The following is a 20,075-nucleotide window of genomic DNA, read 5'->3' as shown; positions in this document are numbered from 1 at the left end:
GCTATTCATGCTCAAAGTAAAAGAAATAAACATAAAAATGTAAAACAAGGCAACTATGAAAGTAAAGCTAAAGAAAAATATAAAAGTTAAGATTTTATGCAAGAAAACTTAAATAGCATGAAACCAAAAGCATTTAACGGGAAAATCTAAAGGAAGGAACATAAAAAGAACAACCTTTAATAGATTGAAAGTAAAATAAACTAAATACATTAAACTAAAGCTTAAAAGGTCTTGAAAGTAAGGTACAGGGACTAGAAATACAAATAAACCTTAGTTACAGTAATAACTAACTTAACTAACACAAAGTACAACAAGAACAAGTAAATGTAGAAAAATAAACTCTAATCTAAGGTAGAAGAAGAGAAAAATAAAAACCCTAGAAAAATGCAGAGAAAACCTAAAGAAAACTAAACCTAAAACTAAACTAATGTGTGTGTGTTTTCTCCTTAGCAATTTTTGGTTATTTTGAAGTGTATTATGATAAATTTTTGTTGCCAAAAATGCCCTTACACGAGCCTTGTGTGATTGGTGGAACGGGTAGACAAAGACCACCCTTTTTGTCCAAATTTGTCCCCCTAACGAAGGTGGTATCGCGATACCCCGAAGAGGATATTGCAATACCTCGGGTAGTATTGAACCTTGGGGTCTTCTTTGGGAAATGGATATAGCGATACCCAAAGAGGATATCGCAATACCACCAAACCATACACACTTGGGTTGATACACTCAACATCCGATAATCCTTGAGGTGTATTCAAGAAACTGTAAAATCGTATTTCGCATCAGTGGGGTTGGTGGGGTATCGTGAAATCGAAGGTACCGAGCCAAAGATATCTTCAAAGGAAGGTGGTTGTTGTTGTTCATGACTAGAACCACCTGCCTCTAGATGATATGAATACGTTTGTGAGGCCAAATGTTAAGCCTAGTGTTAGCTCAGAAGGATCAACTCGAGATCGACGTTAGGGAGGTTAAATCGGCCTTTGAGAAGTTGTGGTGGAAGCAACAAAAATTGTGCAACAAAGAACATAATGATTTATAGTGGTTTGGCCCCAATTGCCTACTCCACTACCTTAACATTCCATAAGGATTTTCCCAAATTCACTAATTTGGCAACCTTTGAGGACAAGGTTTAACCTTACAATCTCTTTTAAGACTTATACCCAAAAATATTAAGATACAACTCCCTTAAGGTTTTTACCCAAACCTTAAGAAGAATAAACCCTCTCTCAAAAGATATATAACTAAGCAAACAAAGAAAATAATCCTCACAAAATCATGATGTTTGCCAATTAAGCACAAATACAAAAAAGAACATTTGAGCTAAATGAATACAATGAAAGCTCACAAGTGTCTACAAGAAATGGTATGGAATAATTAAGCTCTACGTTGTTTGATTTATCTTTAAGCTTTACACATTGCTCTTTTTGTTGCTAGACCTTTGGAAGATGGTATTTATACCTTCTAATTGTTTACAACTGTTGTGGTTGTTATAGCGAATGTAGCCGTTGGGGATCAAATACCAGGTCATTAACTGCACCTGTAGCAACGAGTATCGATACCTACTAAAAGTGATAGAGGGTTGCGCGCGGACCAAGATCGAGTTGTCAAGTCATAGGATGCTCCTATGAAAATGCTAGACGCTTGGATCTGAAACGAAACAAAAAATTCGGCTTAGAATCAATTAGATCTGAAACGAAAACACCTAAATCAATAAAAGATCAGCCAAGAATTAAAAGCACTTAGGAATAGCTAATCTTGGAAGCCAAGAACACGGAATTGAATTCAAGATAGGTTCCAAACAGCCAAATCTGAAAAGAAGAACACAAAACAACAAGTTAATTTAAAAAAAAAAACTCAGCAGATCACGAAATCAATTAGATCTAGGGTTTGGACGGCAATAAAGAGGGGTTTTGTGAAATCAAAACATTTCTTGTTGTCCAAGATTGGTGCCGAACAGATTCTTGAAGGTTGAATGGGGCTTGAGACGCAACAAGAGAGTTTAAACAAGTTAGATAATGAAATCGACACAAGCAGAAAATTAAAAAGATTAAATAGCAAGAAAAATAAAGATAAAGTCCTAAGAAGCATTGAAATCGAGAAATATTTCACAATTCCCTTCAAACGGCTCTAATCTCCCCTCCAATGAAGAACAATGGCAAGAAGAAGGCTGAAGATGGCTCCCACAATCAAAAAGATTGTTAAAACTCCTTCTAAAGAAAACTCAAGAGAAAATTCTTGGAGAACTCAAAGAGAATTTTCACTCAACAAAACAAATTTGATTTCAATGTATTCTTCAAGTGTTTTCACAAGGTGGCCGGCCAAGCCTATTAATAGGCCTTCTAACTATTTTCCTAATCTTATTAGAAAACTAAAAAAAACCTAATTATTAAATTTAGAGGGAAAAATTTGGCCAAGGCATTTAATGGGCTACTTGGGCTGATTTTTTTTACATAGGCATTAATCATAAAGTCTAAAAATTAAACTAGGTATTTAAAGAATTAAAATTTTACAAATTGGGCCATTTTGACAATTTGGCCTGATTTTCAACTAAGTCTCATTTAACTTTCTTGATTGGGCTTGGAACATCTTATTGGGCCTTACCTTCAAGAACTTGGGCTTGTAGTCCGTTTCCTTCCGAAATTGGTTCGTTGATGCTCGTAACGGAGATCCAATGCACCTTAGCTGCAAGATTCGGTTTCTTGGACCAAGATTTCCAAGATTTGAAATCTTGATTTTCTTGATTCTTGAAATCGCTCCAAACAGCAAAATTGGACCAAGATTTGGTTTCTTGATTTTCTTGAAAACAAGAAAGTGAATCTTGATTTTCTTTTTCCTTCGTGTACGCATCTAAGGCCTTGCTAATAAATTCTTGAATGGTTCCATTTAGTTTTGAATGCATTTGTCTGGCCTTTGAACTCATTATTGGGCCTTTGTGGTAATTTGATCCCATCACATCCTTGAGCTTGAATTGGACCTTTGTGACTCGTACCAAAAAGGTATCGATATTTTTTGTAATTAATGCAAATTTTAGTGACCGTTGGAGCTGAAATATCGATACCTTATGAAATATATCGATACCTTAAGAAAAGTATCGATACCGGATCGATACCTACTAAGGTTTGTAAGAAACAAAATGTCAATTTGGTATCATTATCAGAGGAGTATCGATATCTTGTAAAATATCGATACTTAAACAAAAAGTTTTGATACTTTTTATCTTAGAGCAATTCTAACTTGTTTGAAAGTGGTTAAAACATATTTGAAAATATTTGAGTCAATTAAAACCATTTCAACTTGATTTTATCAAATTGCTCAACTTTACTTTTATTCAAAAACACTTTAATTTGTTATATCAAAACATATTATCCAATAAGGCTTAGTTTAACAATCTCCCCTTTTTGATATAACAAAACATTTTGTAAGCTTGTTTTGAATAGATTACTCCCCTTAATAAAATTCATTTTCAATTTAAGCTCCTTATATAAAAATCATTTTCAATTTAAGGCATAAATATTTGGAGTATAAATATTTGAATTAAGCACAAATTTGACTTTCATTTTGATTTGAAAATTTTGGTCACTAATCTTGGCATATAAGCAATCAATCAACCATTAAAATTTGCCTTTCTCTTCTCCTCTTTTTGTTATATAAAAAAATAAACAATAAAGTTCTCAAGAGGAAAAGAAAGTGACTAGTTCAAAGATAGATATTAAATATAAAGAGCTAATGAACTACCATAGCAATCAACATTAAGGTGCAATCACATAGAATTTTCCTTTGATCTTCTTGAAGCAATACACATTACCTACAAATATAGAACTAAGATTTTTCATACCCAATATCATTTGGGTCCATAATCATTAGTCCTCAAAATTCTAGTCCCTTTAGGTATCCATTTTGAAAGAGCTCCCTTGTCTTGAATATCACTAAGCCCTTTAGGGACCCATGCACTCTTAACAAGTTTTCCCTTGTAAAATTTTGAGGGACCTCTATGTTTATAGTAATTAAAGCTATTTTTAAAAAATTTTTGTTTTTAATTTTCTCCTTTTTTAAAAACTTTGTTAGAGTGAGCTTTTACACTCTTAATCAACTCAAGTTGCTTTTGATGATCCTCGTGAACTTTTGAAAGTAATTTATGTAAGTCTAAACATTTCTTTTCAAAGTCATTAATAATTTCTTACATTTTGTTTACTTTCTCTTTAAGTTCATGATTGGTTTTGAAAAGTAAGTCATTTTCATTTCTCAATTTTGAAACATTTTTCCTATGTTTTGACAACATGACTTCAAATTCCAAACCCAATTCATTATAGGCATCTTGCAACTCATCAAAAGAAGTAGATGAGTTAGAAGTTACATTAGGATCATTGATGGTCATAAGGCATAAGTTGGCTTCATCACCGGATGAATCTTCGTCACTCCAAGCAGCAACATAGCCCTTTTATTTGCTAGACCAAGGAAGTTGAGACCAAAAAGCTTTTAAAAAAAAAACACTAGTGCTAGTAGATGGAAGGCCGACACCAAATTTTTTTTCTTACCCAAGGCTCGACCTCGAGAAACACGGGACCAAAAAAGAATTTTTTTTACCTACCACAGGTGTCAACCACCACAATGCCGAGACCAAAAAATACCAAAAAAAGATTTTAATTTGTTTCTCCTGGTGCCGGCCACCTAGATGTCGACACCTAATAAAAAATAAATTTTTTGAATTGAAAAATACCTATATTTTTTTTAAAAGTACACCAAAAAAATATTTTTTAACCCCGACCCAATCAACAAGTAATGATTACACGGTGATTGACTTTGGTGCCGACACCGCCTGATACTATAGATTTCAAGTAATTTTTGTTATAATTTTTAAATTTGAGTCATTTTCATAATTAATAATATTTTTTAGATTATTTTTGTAAAAAACCAAAATTATAAGAGAGCAACACTAATAAAATGAATATATTTAAAAAAACAAATTATGAATTATATATATTTAAAAAAGGCAAGTGATCTTTCAAATGTATAAAGATAAATTTTTTATAAAACATATTGTATAAATATTAGATTAGCCATCAATGCCATGTTAGCACAAACTAAAAATATTAATGTGAAAATACTTAGAATGTAAGTTTAGATACCAACTAAATACTATAAATTAATTCAACAAGTTCACTAACACACTAATATTAACCCTTAAGCATTTAATGATTTCAACCAAACCCTAATTTTTTTTATAAATATAGCTTCTACAAATGATTCTAATTAAAAAATATTTATTAAAATAAATAATGTGATTAAGCGAATATATCGCTAATTCTTACAAAAGTAGGTACTTTTTTTACAAAGTGGATAATTTTTAAAAAAATATATATGGCGATGTGACTACCCTAAATAGTTAAGGTATTAGGGGCCAAACCAAACCATCCAGAAAAAGACCTAAAACGGTATCAATGTTAGCTTGAGTCTGGCTTCACTTCAGACTCTCACTGCCTAACTCCCTTCTCTCAAACCCAAAACAATCAGAGAGACAGGTAAGGCCATTTTCAAAACTATTTCTTTTGCACTCTTATGTTGGCTGCTAAATTCTTCGTTTTGATATTTTCTAGGGTTCAATTCCTGTAATCTTCCCTCTTCTAACTTTTCCCTTCTTATATATCCTTTGCTGGCTTCCAATCCAATCTCTCTTCTGTGTTGTATTGTTTCTTCTGTCAGATCTGCTATATTAAAACCGAATGTTTAAACTGTTATGCTGATTCTGATACTTAATATCTTTTTTTCTTTTTCTTTTTTTAAATCCTATTTTATGCTTAACGTTAAAGATAAAACCTTTTCTTTTACTACCTTAGATCTTGATTTTTAATGTGAGCAGTAATAGTTTCTTTTCCTCCTATTTGTTGCATTATTTATTAGGACTCAATTCTCTGCTAAGCTACTGTACAAAAAATTTACCTTTGTTTTTTTTTTTTGAATATATTGTTTGCTTTAATTCCATATTATATAATATTATTTAAAAATAATGTGGATTTTTTTTTTTTTGGTATTGCAAATGAATGTCTTATTTCCTTATTGTGCATTTTTATGTGAAAAGATACACAATGCCCATTTATGTATTCCTTTCTTCAGATTTTCAGGAAGTTTCTGATGAATATTGCTGTTATCTTTTTTGGGAATCAGTTGAACTGTGTGAAATTTAGGAATCCAGACATGTTGCCCATTTTGTAGTGGGTTTTTTTTTTTTTTTTTGCATTACTGTATTATTGTATCTTTATTAACTGTGAACTAAGGTTTTTGAGTAATTGCAGCCTGTAATGGACACAACTTCAAATTCAAAACACAGGCCATTTTCGATTAAACTATGGCCCCCTAGTGAAAGCACTCGACTGGTACTTGTGCAACGCTTGACGAACAATCTCTCCAGTAATTCTATTTTTACCCAGAAGTATGGTGCTCTTAACAAAGAAGATGCCGAGGAGAATGCTAAGAAAATTGAGGATATAGCTTTCAACGTGGCAAATGAACAGTATGATAGGGAGCCTGATGGTGATGGAGGTGCTGCAGTGCAGCTTTATGCCAAGGAATGTAGCAAGCTTTTGTTGGAGGTTCTTAAAAGAGGGCCTGAAAAGGAGAAGGAATTGGCATCTCAGAACAATGCTTCCGCTGAAACCTTCTTTGACATATCTAAAGGCCAACGGGCTTTTATCAAGGCAGAGGAAGCTGAGAATCTTCTAAGGCCTTTGAAAGAACCGGGAAATTCTTACACCAAGATATGCTTTAGTAATAGAAGCTTTGGTTTAGAGGCAGCCCGTGTGGCTGAGCCTATTTTGGTTTCCCTTAAGAATCAGTTGAAAGAAGTTGATTTGTCAGACTTTATTGCAGGAAGACCAGAGACAGAAGCCCTTGAAGTTATGAATATATTCTCTGCTGCCTTGGAGGGTAGTGTTTTGAAGTCTCTTAATCTTTCAAACAATGCCTTAGGTGAGAAAGGTGTTAGGGCTTTTGGTTCTCTTTTGAAATCGCAAAATTGCCTAGAGGAGCTCTATTTGATGAATGATGGTATTTCAGAGGAAGCCGCAAAGGCTGTCTGTGAATTGATTCCCTCTACGGAGAAGTTGAAGGTGCTTCACTTTCATAATAATATGACCGGAGATGAGGGTGCACTTGCGATTTCTGATGTTGTGAAGCGCTCTCCTTTATTGGAGGATTTTCGATGCTCCTCGACAAGGGTTGGTTCAGGAGGAGGAGTTGCCTTAGCGAAAGCACTCGAGTCTTGCACCAATTTAAAGAAGCTTGACCTGCGAGACAACATGTTTGGTGTAGAAGCAGGAGTTGCCCTGAGTAAAGCACTTTCAAAGCATTTGGATCTGGTTGAGGTTTACTTGAGTTATCTCAACTTGGAAGATGAGGGTACAGTAGCAATAGCCAATGTTCTAAAGGAATCGGCTCCTTCTCTTGAAGTTTTAGAAATGGCTGGAAATGACATAACAGCTGCTGCTGCTCCTACCATAGCTGCTTGTATTGCAGCAAAGCAGCACCTAACCAAGCTGAACTTGGCTGAGAATGAACTCAAGGATGAAGGTACTATCCAAATAAGTAAGGCTTTGGAGGAAGGGCATACCCTTTTAAAGGAAGTTGACATGAGCACCAATTTCATAAGAAGGGCTGGGGCTCGGCATTTGGCTCAGGTAGTTGTTCAGAAACCTGGCTTTAGGCTGTTAAACATCAATGGGAATATCATCTCTGATGATGGTGTTGACGAGGTGAAGGAAGTATTCCAAAAATATCCTGACGTGCTTGGTTCCTTTGATGAGAATGATCCTGAAGGAGATGATGATGATGGAGAAAACTCTGGTGAGGGTGAAGCTAATGAGGATGAACTGGAATCTAAAATGAAGAATCTTGAAGTTGGCCAAGAAGAATAGATAGTTTACAAAAATTCCTCAGTTATGCTGCTTTAGGTTTTAATAATTGTAGAATTCATTGCTGAGCTTATTTTCCCAGCAAATACCCAACTCGTGTTTTAGTAGGTTAGCCTCTTCTGCAGGATCGTTGTTCTCCTTTTATTTTCGTTAGGGTATGTATGTTCCTAGAAAGTTGGATCTTCCTTTAAAACTTTTATAAAGTCTTTTGTTGTGATAGCCATTAGCCAAGCTTTCTCTGGACATAGCTAGTGATGCTTGAGATCCGTTCTGTTCTAAGCTGCTGCTGATGTCTTGTCTCTTTCTTTCATTGTTTCCACTGTTTTCAGTCCATATATATTTCCCTCCAATCTCACTGGAAGGATCTTGATTACCGCCCCTCAAATTTCACCAGTGATTTTGGGGGCCAATAACCATCGCCTGGCTATGAGCAACTTTATTTCAACCCCCCCCCCCCGGCCCCCCTAACGTTAGATGAACTTTGTTTTATTACGTCCCCCCCCCCCCCCTTTTTGTAGTGAAATTTTCTTTAAGAATATTGCATTGCTCATTATGTAACATTAACCACGAATTAGATTCAAAGGTAAGATGCTAATTGAAATTTAGTGGGGAAATTAAACCATTATAAAAACTTCATGGTAGGTAGATTACAACACACTAGTGAAGGTTATCTCTGGGGTAAAATTGGGTCTGGAGGAATAGGAATAAGAAATTTACATTATCAAAATTCAAACCCATCCATTTCCTCTTCCATTGGAATTCTGCCCTCTAGAATCAGATGATGAACTTGGGAAAACATAGCTTGATCTCTTCTTTTTCTTAATAGTATTCCATGTAATTATTTGCTCATTCCATGAACTTCCTCCACCATGATGCTCAGATTTTTCAACACCTAGATCCCGATATTCTGGTTTCTTTGGAGCTGATGAACCATAGGTGGTATCTTCACTAGTTCCTTCACTTATTGCTGCCATATTCTCGTTCCTAAATTCTACTCCTATGTTATTAATAGGCAACTCGGAGTCCTCATCAGCTGGAAGATGGTCTTTTCTCTTCCTTTTGCTTGGTAACTTTGCCATGTCTTCTGCATTTTCCACAGCCCTCATGAACTGTAAGTCACTCAATGTATCTGGATAATAGTTCCCGCCTTTTCTTTTTCGCTTCCCTAATTCAACATAGCTTTCTGAAGCTTTGCCCTTCCTATCATCATTAAGTACAAATACCCACTCAGGTACCTCATGGTCTTCCATGAGACGAGACCGATAATTCTCCTTTACTCTTCTTTCCTCATCCATTTGCTCAAACATCCGGAACTCATCATCTGACCGAGCTGCAAGTCGATTGATTTCCCTCTCACTTGGAACATCTGTTCCAAGTGAGCTTGTTCCTCTCCGCATGATTTCTTCCAGCATTTCTTTTCTGTCCTGAGCTGCATAAGTGAAGATGATCGTATTAGCATGGTATTGACTTTACTCAAGTAGGAGTACAATTAAAACATGAACTAAAAGATAACAGTTATTGCCATGTGATAAGACGAAAAAATACAAATTGTTTCGACTCCAAGCTCCAACCAGTTCAAATGGACTTTTAAGCATCATATCCCACGGAGAGAAAAATAAACATTTAGCACTAACTGTTCTCTTATAACATGGCAAAATCTTATATATATCTCCAAGAACTCATTTTAGTTTCTGGAAAAAGGAATAAAAAATTAAGACACGTTGAAAGAAAACAATTTTTTAGATATATATATATAGAGAGAGAGAGAGAGAGAGATTTCCTTCTTTAGCATTCAAAGTAAAATCAGATGGTAAAAAAATGTATGAAAAGATGAAACGGAACAAGGACGTGTTAAGTGTCAAAGGAAAGGTTAGGGTAGGGCAGGGCTTTGCCTCTACATTCTCCGCATTTTACTGTCTGACCAATTATATAATCTTTAAGTAACTAACTCCTACCTGTATGCCTGCACACGCAGACACAGACGCATAAAAAAAACAATACACACCATGCAAACTCATAAAATCCAACAATACCCTGTGGATTCTGCAACTGCTGATTATCAAATATAGTGCAACATAACTGAGGAAATATAACTTGTCCTAACACATGCCATGCTGATATTTATGTTGCATGCATTAAATGGGTAAAATTAATTCAAGCAAAACAGACCTGTGGAAGTTGTATTAAACAATCCAGCCTGGATGACCTTAGCATCAATACCCATCTTCTGCTTTGCACGCTCTAAAATAACCTCTTCAATTGATCCAACACTAACCAGCACAAAAACCCTGACTTCCTTCTTCTGTCCTATACGATGGGCTCTATCCTCTGCCTGCTGATCCATTTGGGGGTTCCAGTCACTATCAAAAATAATGACAGTGTCTGCTGTCTGCAAGTTCAGCCCAAGACCTCCAGCACGAGTGCTTAATAGAAACATAAAATAAGGAGAGTCTGGAGCATTGAACTTCTTAAGCAAAGTGCCTCTTTCCTCTGTTTTTGTTGAGCCATCAAGTCTAAGATACATGAAATTGTTGAGCCTTAGATATATTTCAAGAATGTCCATGAGATGAGTCATTTGGGAGAAAAGCAGGACACGATGGCCAGTTCTGTGTAGTTTTGGGAGTAACCTATCAAGGAGCTCAAATTTCCCTGATGCTCTGACAATCTCCTCTCTCTGCCACATATTGTGGGTAGGCACAAAGAGATACGGGTGGTTACAACATTTCCTCAATTGCATTGTCAGGTTCTGGAGGCTCTTTGATTTCCCAGACCCTGCAAAAATTTAGACTTCTTATTAACCAATTGGCAACTGTTTCTGCTCTCCTATCTGAGCTGGAAACCATATAATCCAGTTCAAACAAACTCAAATGTGAAAGAGTCCAATATTAAAACTTGACTAGTCTAAACTTGAGTAAAAGAATATGCATAAGGTCATAGAAGATAGATACAACTATAACTCAGATATATAGTCTAGGCTCACAGCATAAGCATTAAGAAGCATACTACTATAACTCAGGTCCCTTTGAGAAGGTTCTGGTAGATATATGGTAACTCACAGTACATTTTTACCAGCCCCTTCCCATCTTAGAAGTAAATGTCAGTAACCAGAAACTAGTCACTTAGCAGTTTTGAAACAATGTACATCTCCTTAATGATATTTAAGGAGAAGCTATACTTGCCACCAAAAGCACAAACACACAATTAAAACAACCCTTCAAAGAATGCAAGTTTTTCAACAAATAGATCAGTACAACATCAAAACAGCTGATTGATCACATGAAAAATAGAATCTACAAACCATTGTCTAGCCCAACCCTGCCCTTTTCTGTTACTTGCTGATAGTATGCTTTCTGCCATGCTGACAGATCACATTTGAGTATAACCTGGGATTTTCCAGGAAGGTATTTCTCCACCTCATCCTTTTTTCTCCTTAAGATGAATGGCCTTATAACCTGAAAATCAAGGAAATTTAATCAATAAAAAGTCTTAAGGATAGATAAGACAGTTACTAATGAAGACCTACATGATGTAGACGACGAATAATCAAGAGTTGTTCTTCATCAGTAAGAGAAACATCACCACGATCTGCAAAGGGTGCATTAAACCACTCCTCAAAATTCTGAACTGAATTGAAAATGTTTGGGAGTAGAAAGTTAAGCAGGGACCATAATTCTTGTAAACTGTTCTGAATAGGGGTCCCAGTTAACAGAAGTCTGCGCTGGATCTGATAGCTGTACACAAGTGAAAATTCAATTAGAACAGCCTTTCTAATTTTCTTGCAAAGACCTAATCTAAAATATAACATGACATCCTCAATACTCTAGCAATTGAGAGAAAACACTCATAATGATAGTAATCTGAAAAATAATATATCTTTTGTAATGCACTAAATACAGTGAAATACATTTAACCCTACATTATGTTTCAGAAGGATAAAATTCTATATAAACACTTTGAATTTTTTTTAAATTGCAACCATAAACTGTTTGTCTTCAAAAGACACTACCTTTAAAAGGCCTTCCGAATTCAATAGCACAAGAAGAGAAGGGAGGGGAGAATTTTGAAGAATTATATGTTAACATTCAAGCCAAATTAATATCATCTGTCATGTGGTATCTGGCATTAAGTAATTTTCCAGGCAACCCAAAGCAACAAACTACACCCAACTAAACAAATCTATGTGTCTGTATACATATATCACTAAAGCCAACTCTAACTCTCCCCACCCGTCCCCAACTCTGGTGACCCCATAGAAAAAATAAAAGATATCCACTACGCATATTAAATCAGTGGCATAATCGGTGACCTTTCAAAGGAGGAAAAGGATTAGTTGGTATTGTAAATTGAAAAGAGAAAAAAGATGAAACAGAAGGAAAATACAAGACATAAGCAATTCATTTTTTCAGTTTCTTAATTTTCTGTCTTCTGTTGTGTTTCTACATAGAGCGCACTAGTCATTGCAAGTCACATTTGATCCAAAACCTGAAAGCTAGCAAGGTCTCTCCCTAATCAATGGTGTTGTGTATACAAACTAAACTAAACCTGTCCTTTAAGATGCAAAGTAAAATGTAGATGAAACAGAAGAAAAATACAAGACATACGCAATTCATTTTTTCAGTTTCTTAATTTTCTGTCTTCTGTTATGTTTCTACATAGAGCGCACTAGTCATTGCAAGTCACATTTGATCCAAAAGCTGAAAGCTAGCAAGGTCTCTCCCTAATCAATGGTGTTGTGTATACAAACTAAACTAAACCTGACCTTTAAGATGCAAAGTAAAATGTAGATGAGACATCTATAGGATAAAGAATACCAACAGGCAATGGTACAAAAAGTGGGTCTATAACCTTCCAAAACAATATGATTACAATCTAGCAGAAAGAGCAAACATAAAGTTTATAATAATACCCTGAAATAAGGGTTCGTGCAAGGGCACACTCATGATTCTTCAACCTATGCCCTTCATCGACAATCATGTAGTACCAGTGTATCTTCTTCAAGAAAGCTTTATCTCTCATGATAAGATCATAGTGTGTGATCAAAACATTAAATTTTCCATCTCTTGATATTTCTTCCCTCATCACCTTCCTCTCATCCAAACGTCCATCATAAAGGACTGCATGAATGCTGAAACAAGAAGAAAATGCCTAAGAAATTTCAAATTATAGGTTACATGAAGAAAAGCAAATGCATCCTTTTGGATGTGTGGATGTACACATGCTTGAGAGAGATGCTTTTGAAAACCACTTTGGTACCTAGGAGCCCATGTCGAGAATTCATGGATCCAATTAGGTAATACAGCTTTTGGAGCCACGATCAAGTGGGGCCCAGTCACCCCTTTGTTCTCCATGAGATATGCAATTAATGAGATAGTCTGTATTGTTTTTCCCAACCCCATCTCATCAGCTAAAATCCCATTAAGGTTGTTATTGAACAAAGAAAGCATCCATTGAAGCCCTTCTAACTGGTATGGTCTTAACTCTCCACCTTGAAGCATGGATGGTTGCTCTGCTACCTGTTAACAGAACATAAATTTAGTAGTTTCTTCCCAGAAAATGAAGAACATCACAAACATTGAGAACATGGATAGTTTGCAATATATATAGAAAAAGCTTCATAAGATATCATATGGTAGCAATTGGGTAGTAAAACCAGGAACTAACACTGACTATTGGTAAAGGACTGACAATTCACAGGCATCCACCTCAACCTGTATGTTTTATTGTTGAGTATAAAGTTCACTCCCATTAGCAAATTAGCCACAACTAATATGACCACAAAAACCTAAGAACCTATAGGTTCAAAAAGATGGAATCCATGAGTAGGATATTGCGAATGAACATATCGGAATATCAACACAATCATTTTCCAACAGTTTAAAGAAAGCAAACTAAAACATTTAAGCCGTTTTTATCACCATAAATGTGCAGCAAGTAGATATACATATTGCTCCAACCTTTCACAGTGCAATTGAATTCTGAGATAACATAAGCTAATGCTCCTTTGGCCAAATATAAACTTAATGGTCCGGGATGAAACTTTATTTTCTGAAATCCAGGATGAAACATTAAAAATGAAAATATAGGGTGCATTTGTTTAGTGGAAATGTTTTCAGCATTTTTCGATGTTTGTTTCATGGAAAATTACTTGATCAATGAAAAATGATTTACCGATCAACAAAAAATAAGACAATTCTTTTGTAAATTATCTTATCCTTTTAAAAAGAAGACAATTTCCAAAAAAAGAACTTAAAAGTAAGGTGAATTATGAATCAAAATTTACCTTGAATCGAGCTAAATATATTATATTAATAATAATTTTCATTTTATCAAAAATAATTTTAAGTTTAAAACATTTGAAATATTAAAACATTAATGTAAAATTACTTAATATAACAATTTTCAATATATTTAAACATAAACTTCAATAATTAATAATAAATTTATTAATGTAATTAATACTATATACTATTTTAATAAAATATTTAATATTACAATATTATTTAATAATAAATTATATTCTTAATATTTTATTGAATAATGTTTAATAGTACTATTTTAACAATAAATATATAGATTATAACATAAAACATTTAACAATAAAATGTTTTTGTTGATATATACAAAAATAGAAAGATAAATAATACAAAGTACTTTCCACATTGTATGATTAGAGTAATATTAATATTAAAATAAGATTTAAAATAAGATTATCTTGGGTTTTCTATATTAATATAATACTTTAAATATTATTGTTAAACTAAATATTAATATTAAAATTAATTCTTTAATGATAAACAACTTTTAAATAATTAGTATTTATCTCAATATTTCTATTGAAAAATGTAAAAAATATTTTAACAATAGTTACGCTGATATAAATAATATTTACTAATTATTATAATATTTTAAAAAATAGTATTAACTTTTTAGTAATAAATATTTTTTTATGTATTTAATATCAAATATAATATTTTAGTATCCAAAAATTAAAAATTCTCTATTTTTCTGAAAAACCTTCACATTTTCCAGAAAAAGTTTACTGGAAAACAATTATGCAAAACAAAAAGACCCATAGTTCACAAGGATGCAGATAATAGGTTTATAATCTTACCTTTTCCTGAATTGAGTGAATAGCCAAGTTATACTGCCGCTGACCTTCAAGTAGATCGCTGGATTCATCATTCTGATCAGAATCAGTGGCACCTATATCTTCTTCAGGAAGTGAATCTCCAGGAGTTCCATCCTTCGAAGCATCCAGCTCCGGTGAATCTGAATCTAAATCCTTCAAATCTTCAATACCATCTGAATGTTTAGCATCTTTCTGCCGCTGAACAGCAGCTCCTAAATTAACAAGGAGCTTATTTGTTTCCGACAGAAGCATAGTTAATCGTTCATTCTTGCTCTCCTTTACTAATCTCATATATGCTTCTTGATCATCAGCCTTCAGGGCCTGGAACCTCAATTTCTCTGCTCTTGTAGCACGTTGCCTTTGCCTTCCATGCCATGCCTATTAAAATACCAAACTTATGCTATAAGTCTCTCATGATTCATACCAAATGGTATGATAACTATAGCTACTAGTAATTGATGCTGAATCCAATAATGGAAATATATAAAGCATTTTCAGAATTATAGAAGATGATTAATTGGGCAACATCTTTCTTGGAAACTTTCCTTTTGTGTCAAGTAAGAGCTTACACTTCTTCCAAAATATACTCAACATCTAAATATTATAACCATGGTAGTGTTTCAAGTAACAGGACAGTGAACACATGATGCTTCAATACGCTTCTGACAAGAATAAATCTCTGAATAATATTAACTAAGGATGTTTCAATAATCAAGAAGCATCTACCCACTATAAATGCTTGGTTGAAGGTACAAGTACTGGAATTCCCCGTACTAATGGAAAAGGAATTTAAATTTTCATTTGTTTTATCTGAAAATGATGTTGGATTGAAGACATGGAGCAGACCTTTGATAAAAGAGAGATAGGGAGTAAGCGAGTCTGCATGTAATAGCTATGCAATGCTAACAGTTACTAGAAAAACAATAGAAGCATCTTTTTGTTACAGTACTAGCAATATCATCATTTGACTAATTACCATACGGCTTAATTTGAATGCAATTAAGTGTTCCTATAAAGCGTTTAATGCATATTTTAGATAGATATCAGAAGGCTAGAAGGCACTCTATGTGATGCTTCAGTTCACAATTCTTTGTTGAAAGTTTAAATCAGAGTCACAGTTTTATCTATTACCTAGCATCTAAATGACACTACCCTATGCATCCTGTAAATGCCTTTCATTAGCTTGATCACTATTGACTCAAAACAACCATGTTCCACAAAATTCCACATATATACTTTCCCATCAAGTAAGTAAAGCATGACTCCGCATCCCTCTATCCCTACCAGATGAACGGTAAAGCACTATAAAAGCATATCACATAAAAGGAACGTAATACCTGGACACCATCATTCCTTTGTTTTCGACGCTTTAGAGTAGCTTGAATCTGCAATTGGAAGTCGCGGAATGCATTAACTATTTCTGAGAAAAACTTCTTCTTTCTATTCTCCAAATGGTTCCTTTCCTCCTCTCTCAATCGTGATAATCTCTGCAAAAAATAGAAAAACCACTTAATCAACGGCACATGATAAATTTCAATCTCCTTTTGACACATGAATATATACATATACATACACATGTTCCTTTTAGATAGAGCACAAAATGATTTTTCATTCTACAAGTGATATCCATCATCTCCTTTTATCCTAATACAAAATCATTCATTGAAGGGGCTTCATATGATTCCACCATTACCAAAAATCAACTAACTGAACATTCTTAGCAATTTTATAATTTCTCATAAATCCTCTAGAAAATCTCTGTACATGTTTATTGCTACATCCTTTACATAGCCTCTCACACACCCAACTAAACAAAGCGCTTACGGAAGCTAAACTAGAGTTTTCGTAACAATCTGTGAACATGAGACCACTAAGAGGATTTGAAAGGTAAAAACTAAATGGAAACCACAAATTTCTGAGCTTAACCTCATTCAACAAGATTGAACTTCAGTTATTACAGAGTTATCCAAAATCAACACATATTTTAATACCCACTTTCTCAAGCAAAGCTAAAATAAAATGACTATTATATAAAGCAAAAGACCTCATAATCCCGTTTCTTTCTCGTTTGGTCATCAGCTTCTGTATTGAATGGAACAAAAATGCCATATGGAGGAAAAGGTAATCGCGTCATGCCCCAGTCAAACAATTGCTTGTCAGGATATGCACAGTTGATGTGAAGCCAGTACTCAGAACTTATATAAGAACGTATCTTGCTTTGCAACTCTGCCAGCTGCCAGGAAAAGGATCCCATGTCATTCACAATACCAAGAGAAAGTGAAATCTAAAAAAATGTTCATTATCATCAACCTAAGATCTTCGGGAGCATCTAGGGAAAGGGCTAAAAGAAAAACAAGAACAATGGTGCTACAATCTTGCCCATTATATAGGCTGCATTTGGTCATCTTCTCAGAACTTTGAAAGTCCTTAACAGATGGCCACATTAGAAAGAAAAATTGTAACCAATTAATTCCATATCCAAAGTCTATGGGGGGAGAAATAACTTCATGATAATGCAATCAACAGCTGCCCAAACAGTAGAACAGATTATTGAATTTTAGATATTAATATGGAGTTCACTTAGCACTTGAGAAATATGGGTTTATGTGTGTATCAGCTACTTCAGCACATTAGTTTACCTTTAGTCCATAGAGTTCAAGTAAACACTTTGCCTGTAGGTCCTCCCCTTTGCTTGAGGGCAAATCTGATTCAAAATACAAATGCATAAGTAATCCTTCTAAAGTGACTGTCAAAATACAACTAGAAATGGAATGTTGCTACTCTAACTCATAGATGTCACTAACAGCGATAGAAAGTTAGATGCAACCTGATCCAAACACTAGATATTTTCAATTACTAAGATTTTAACATATCATGACCATGTCAAAAAAATACAAAACATTTAGTAAAGATCCTTTGTGGAAAATGATAACCTTCAAGTTCATTCAATCGATGATGAATGAGGCTCTTGTGACGGTTTTCCTTTGATTCTGCCAAGCCAAAACCTGACATGCATTTTGATCGTTGTTTTGATAGTGCACCATCAAGGTCACATAATAAATCATCTTTCTTAGAAATAGAAGGATCATCCTGGCATATATGATATCAACAATTTAAGAAACCAGAACTAAGTCAATATAGTAATGATATACTTGCATACAGAAAAGACAGCCAAACTACTGAGAAATAAACTTCATTGTAAAAAGGCCAAGCCTAAAAACCTACAGATTAGGCATAGAAATTGAATTCGGTCAATTTGTACAACAGAAAGAAGGGGGGTGTCTACAAAACTGAAATCAAATTAAAACATGGGCCAAAAATACTGAAACAGAACACTCCAACTCCTTTACCACACAACTTCAAAATTTTCAACAGCAAAATAGAAAAACAATAAGAGAATATAATTACTCCCTATAACAGATCAAAATCCAGAAGTTACAAGGGAATCCAATCCAAAAATAGTACACAAAAAGTATTGACTTAAAAAAACCGAAACAAAAATTCGCCATCTCAACAATAAAAGAGAGTACATCAAATTCAAGAACAGTTCCTCCGACAGCATCAAAACTAGTAAGTGTATCTATAAAAGAAACAAAAACAACACAAAAATACAAAATTTTATTAGATTATTAGACGAATTAAGTTAATAAATTGGTGATTTAGTTTTTTCTTTAATAGAAATACTAAAGTTTAAGAACAGAAAATATACTAGTACTGCAATTTTGTAATTTAATTACAAAACAGTATTTCAACTTTAAAACAATAGATATTAGTTAATGGAATGATACTTCAAAAATAAATATTCGAGCAACTAAATTTCACTAAAAAATTAATACCTTGACAAGATTCAAAGTAAACTCACTTAAAATTTAATTTCAAAAAACTGCTAGCGGATCTGGAATTTTGTACTGAAATTTCGAATTATAGACTAATTCATTGACCCACTAAAGAAATTCATGAGTCCGCCCATCACAAACCAAACAAAATAAACAAAAGAGCATCAAAGAAAACAGCATAAATGAAGAGAAATAGACACGAAAAAAAAAACAATTCAGACGATTCCACACAAAACAAACTTAAAAAAAAAAAAACAACCCTCAAATTGGAAACAATTGCTACAGAGAGAATAGCGAAAAAATCAAAACGGAATTTCTAAAATTACTTACCAAACTCGTCTGGGCATGTCCAGGCACATCAGATCCAGCCTCAACCTGGGTCCCATCATCAATGACCTCAAGGAACCCCTCTTGCTCATCAAAGCAAATAGATGAAACGACGCCGAATAAATCAGGAGGGAGGGGAAGATTTCTGGAGACAAAGTTAAGAGCACAGATCAAAGACTTAACCTTCTGTAGATTGTCTAAACAAGGTTCCTCCTCCTGCTGTTGCTGCTCTAGCTTAGCCACCATGGCGGGAATCAAATTTTTATTCCGCAACGGTAAACCTTTTTTTTCTTTTTATAGGGATGGGGTCGTTTTGAAAAGGAAAAATTAAAAGAAAAAAGAAATTATTTGTAGGTTTTGTTTGCGAGGGGTCGAGGCCTGAGGGTGCTTAGCAAAGGGGAGAAACAAAAACACACATAATCTCTCTTTAGTTTTTTTTTTTTTTTAATATCACTTTAGTTTATTTATTATTTATTTACATATTTTCTGGCTGGTGAGAGGGAACCCTTCCCTTTTTCTGTTGGTTTTGACTTGGACTGCTTTCTTTCTTTTCTCGCATCTTTATGTATAAATATAAAGAGAATTCGGATGCAAGCCCTAGTAATGTTTGGCGCATTCGAACATTGTTTTCATTTTATGTACTCATATAATTATCCTTTTGTAAATAATTAATTAACCCACCAACCTATTGAAACAGGAAAATGGGTTAAAAATAATTTTTAGTTTGATTATTTGAAGACAAATTTTTATTTAAAAATAGTATATAAAAAATTGAAATGTATGATTTGAAACTAGTTAGTAATAATACATAAAGTAGTACAATATTAGAACCTCAATGAAGGTCTGATGTTTAAGGGTGTTCACTGTCCCAAATTTGGC

The 20,075-nt window shown here is 34.1% G+C and overlaps 2 protein-coding genes across 2 annotated transcripts; one reads left to right on the top strand and one right to left on the bottom strand.

Moving 5' to 3' along the window:
- Window positions 1–5,367: 5,367 nt before the first annotated feature.
- Window positions 5,368–8,123, top strand: LOC105776042 (RAN GTPase-activating protein 2). The gene is made up of 2 exons (XM_012598505.2): window positions 5,368–5,519; window positions 6,291–8,123. Exon 2 carries the CDS (start codon window positions 6,297–6,299, stop codon window positions 7,905–7,907), a length of 1,611 nt encoding a protein of 536 aa, XP_012453959.1. The 5' UTR covers window positions 5,368–5,519; window positions 6,291–6,296; the 3' UTR covers window positions 7,908–8,123.
- A 352-nt stretch (window positions 8,124–8,475) lies between these two features.
- LOC105776039 (probable ATP-dependent DNA helicase CHR12) lies at window positions 8,476–19,710 on the bottom strand. The gene is made up of 12 exons (XM_012598501.2): window positions 19,200–19,710; window positions 17,967–18,123; window positions 17,673–17,737; window positions 17,078–17,266; window positions 16,371–16,520; window positions 15,016–15,411; window positions 13,158–13,417; window positions 12,811–13,029; window positions 11,428–11,635; window positions 11,203–11,356; window positions 10,074–10,676; window positions 8,476–9,333 (listed from the first exon to the last, which is right to left on the bottom strand). Exons 1-12 carry the CDS (start codon window positions 19,440–19,442, stop codon window positions 8,633–8,635), a joined length of 3,345 nt encoding a protein of 1,114 aa, XP_012453955.1. The 5' UTR covers window positions 19,443–19,710; the 3' UTR covers window positions 8,476–8,632.
- Window positions 19,711–20,075: the final 365 nt, after the last annotated feature.

The sequence above is a fragment of the Gossypium raimondii genome, chromosome 10 (genome assembly GCF_025698545.1).
Source record: "Gossypium raimondii isolate GPD5lz chromosome 10, ASM2569854v1, whole genome shotgun sequence".
Taxonomy (NCBI): Eukaryota; Viridiplantae; Streptophyta; class Magnoliopsida; order Malvales; family Malvaceae; genus Gossypium; species Gossypium raimondii.
Note: the sequence above shows the minus strand (reverse complement) of the source record. Positions and strands in the feature narration are given on the sequence as shown.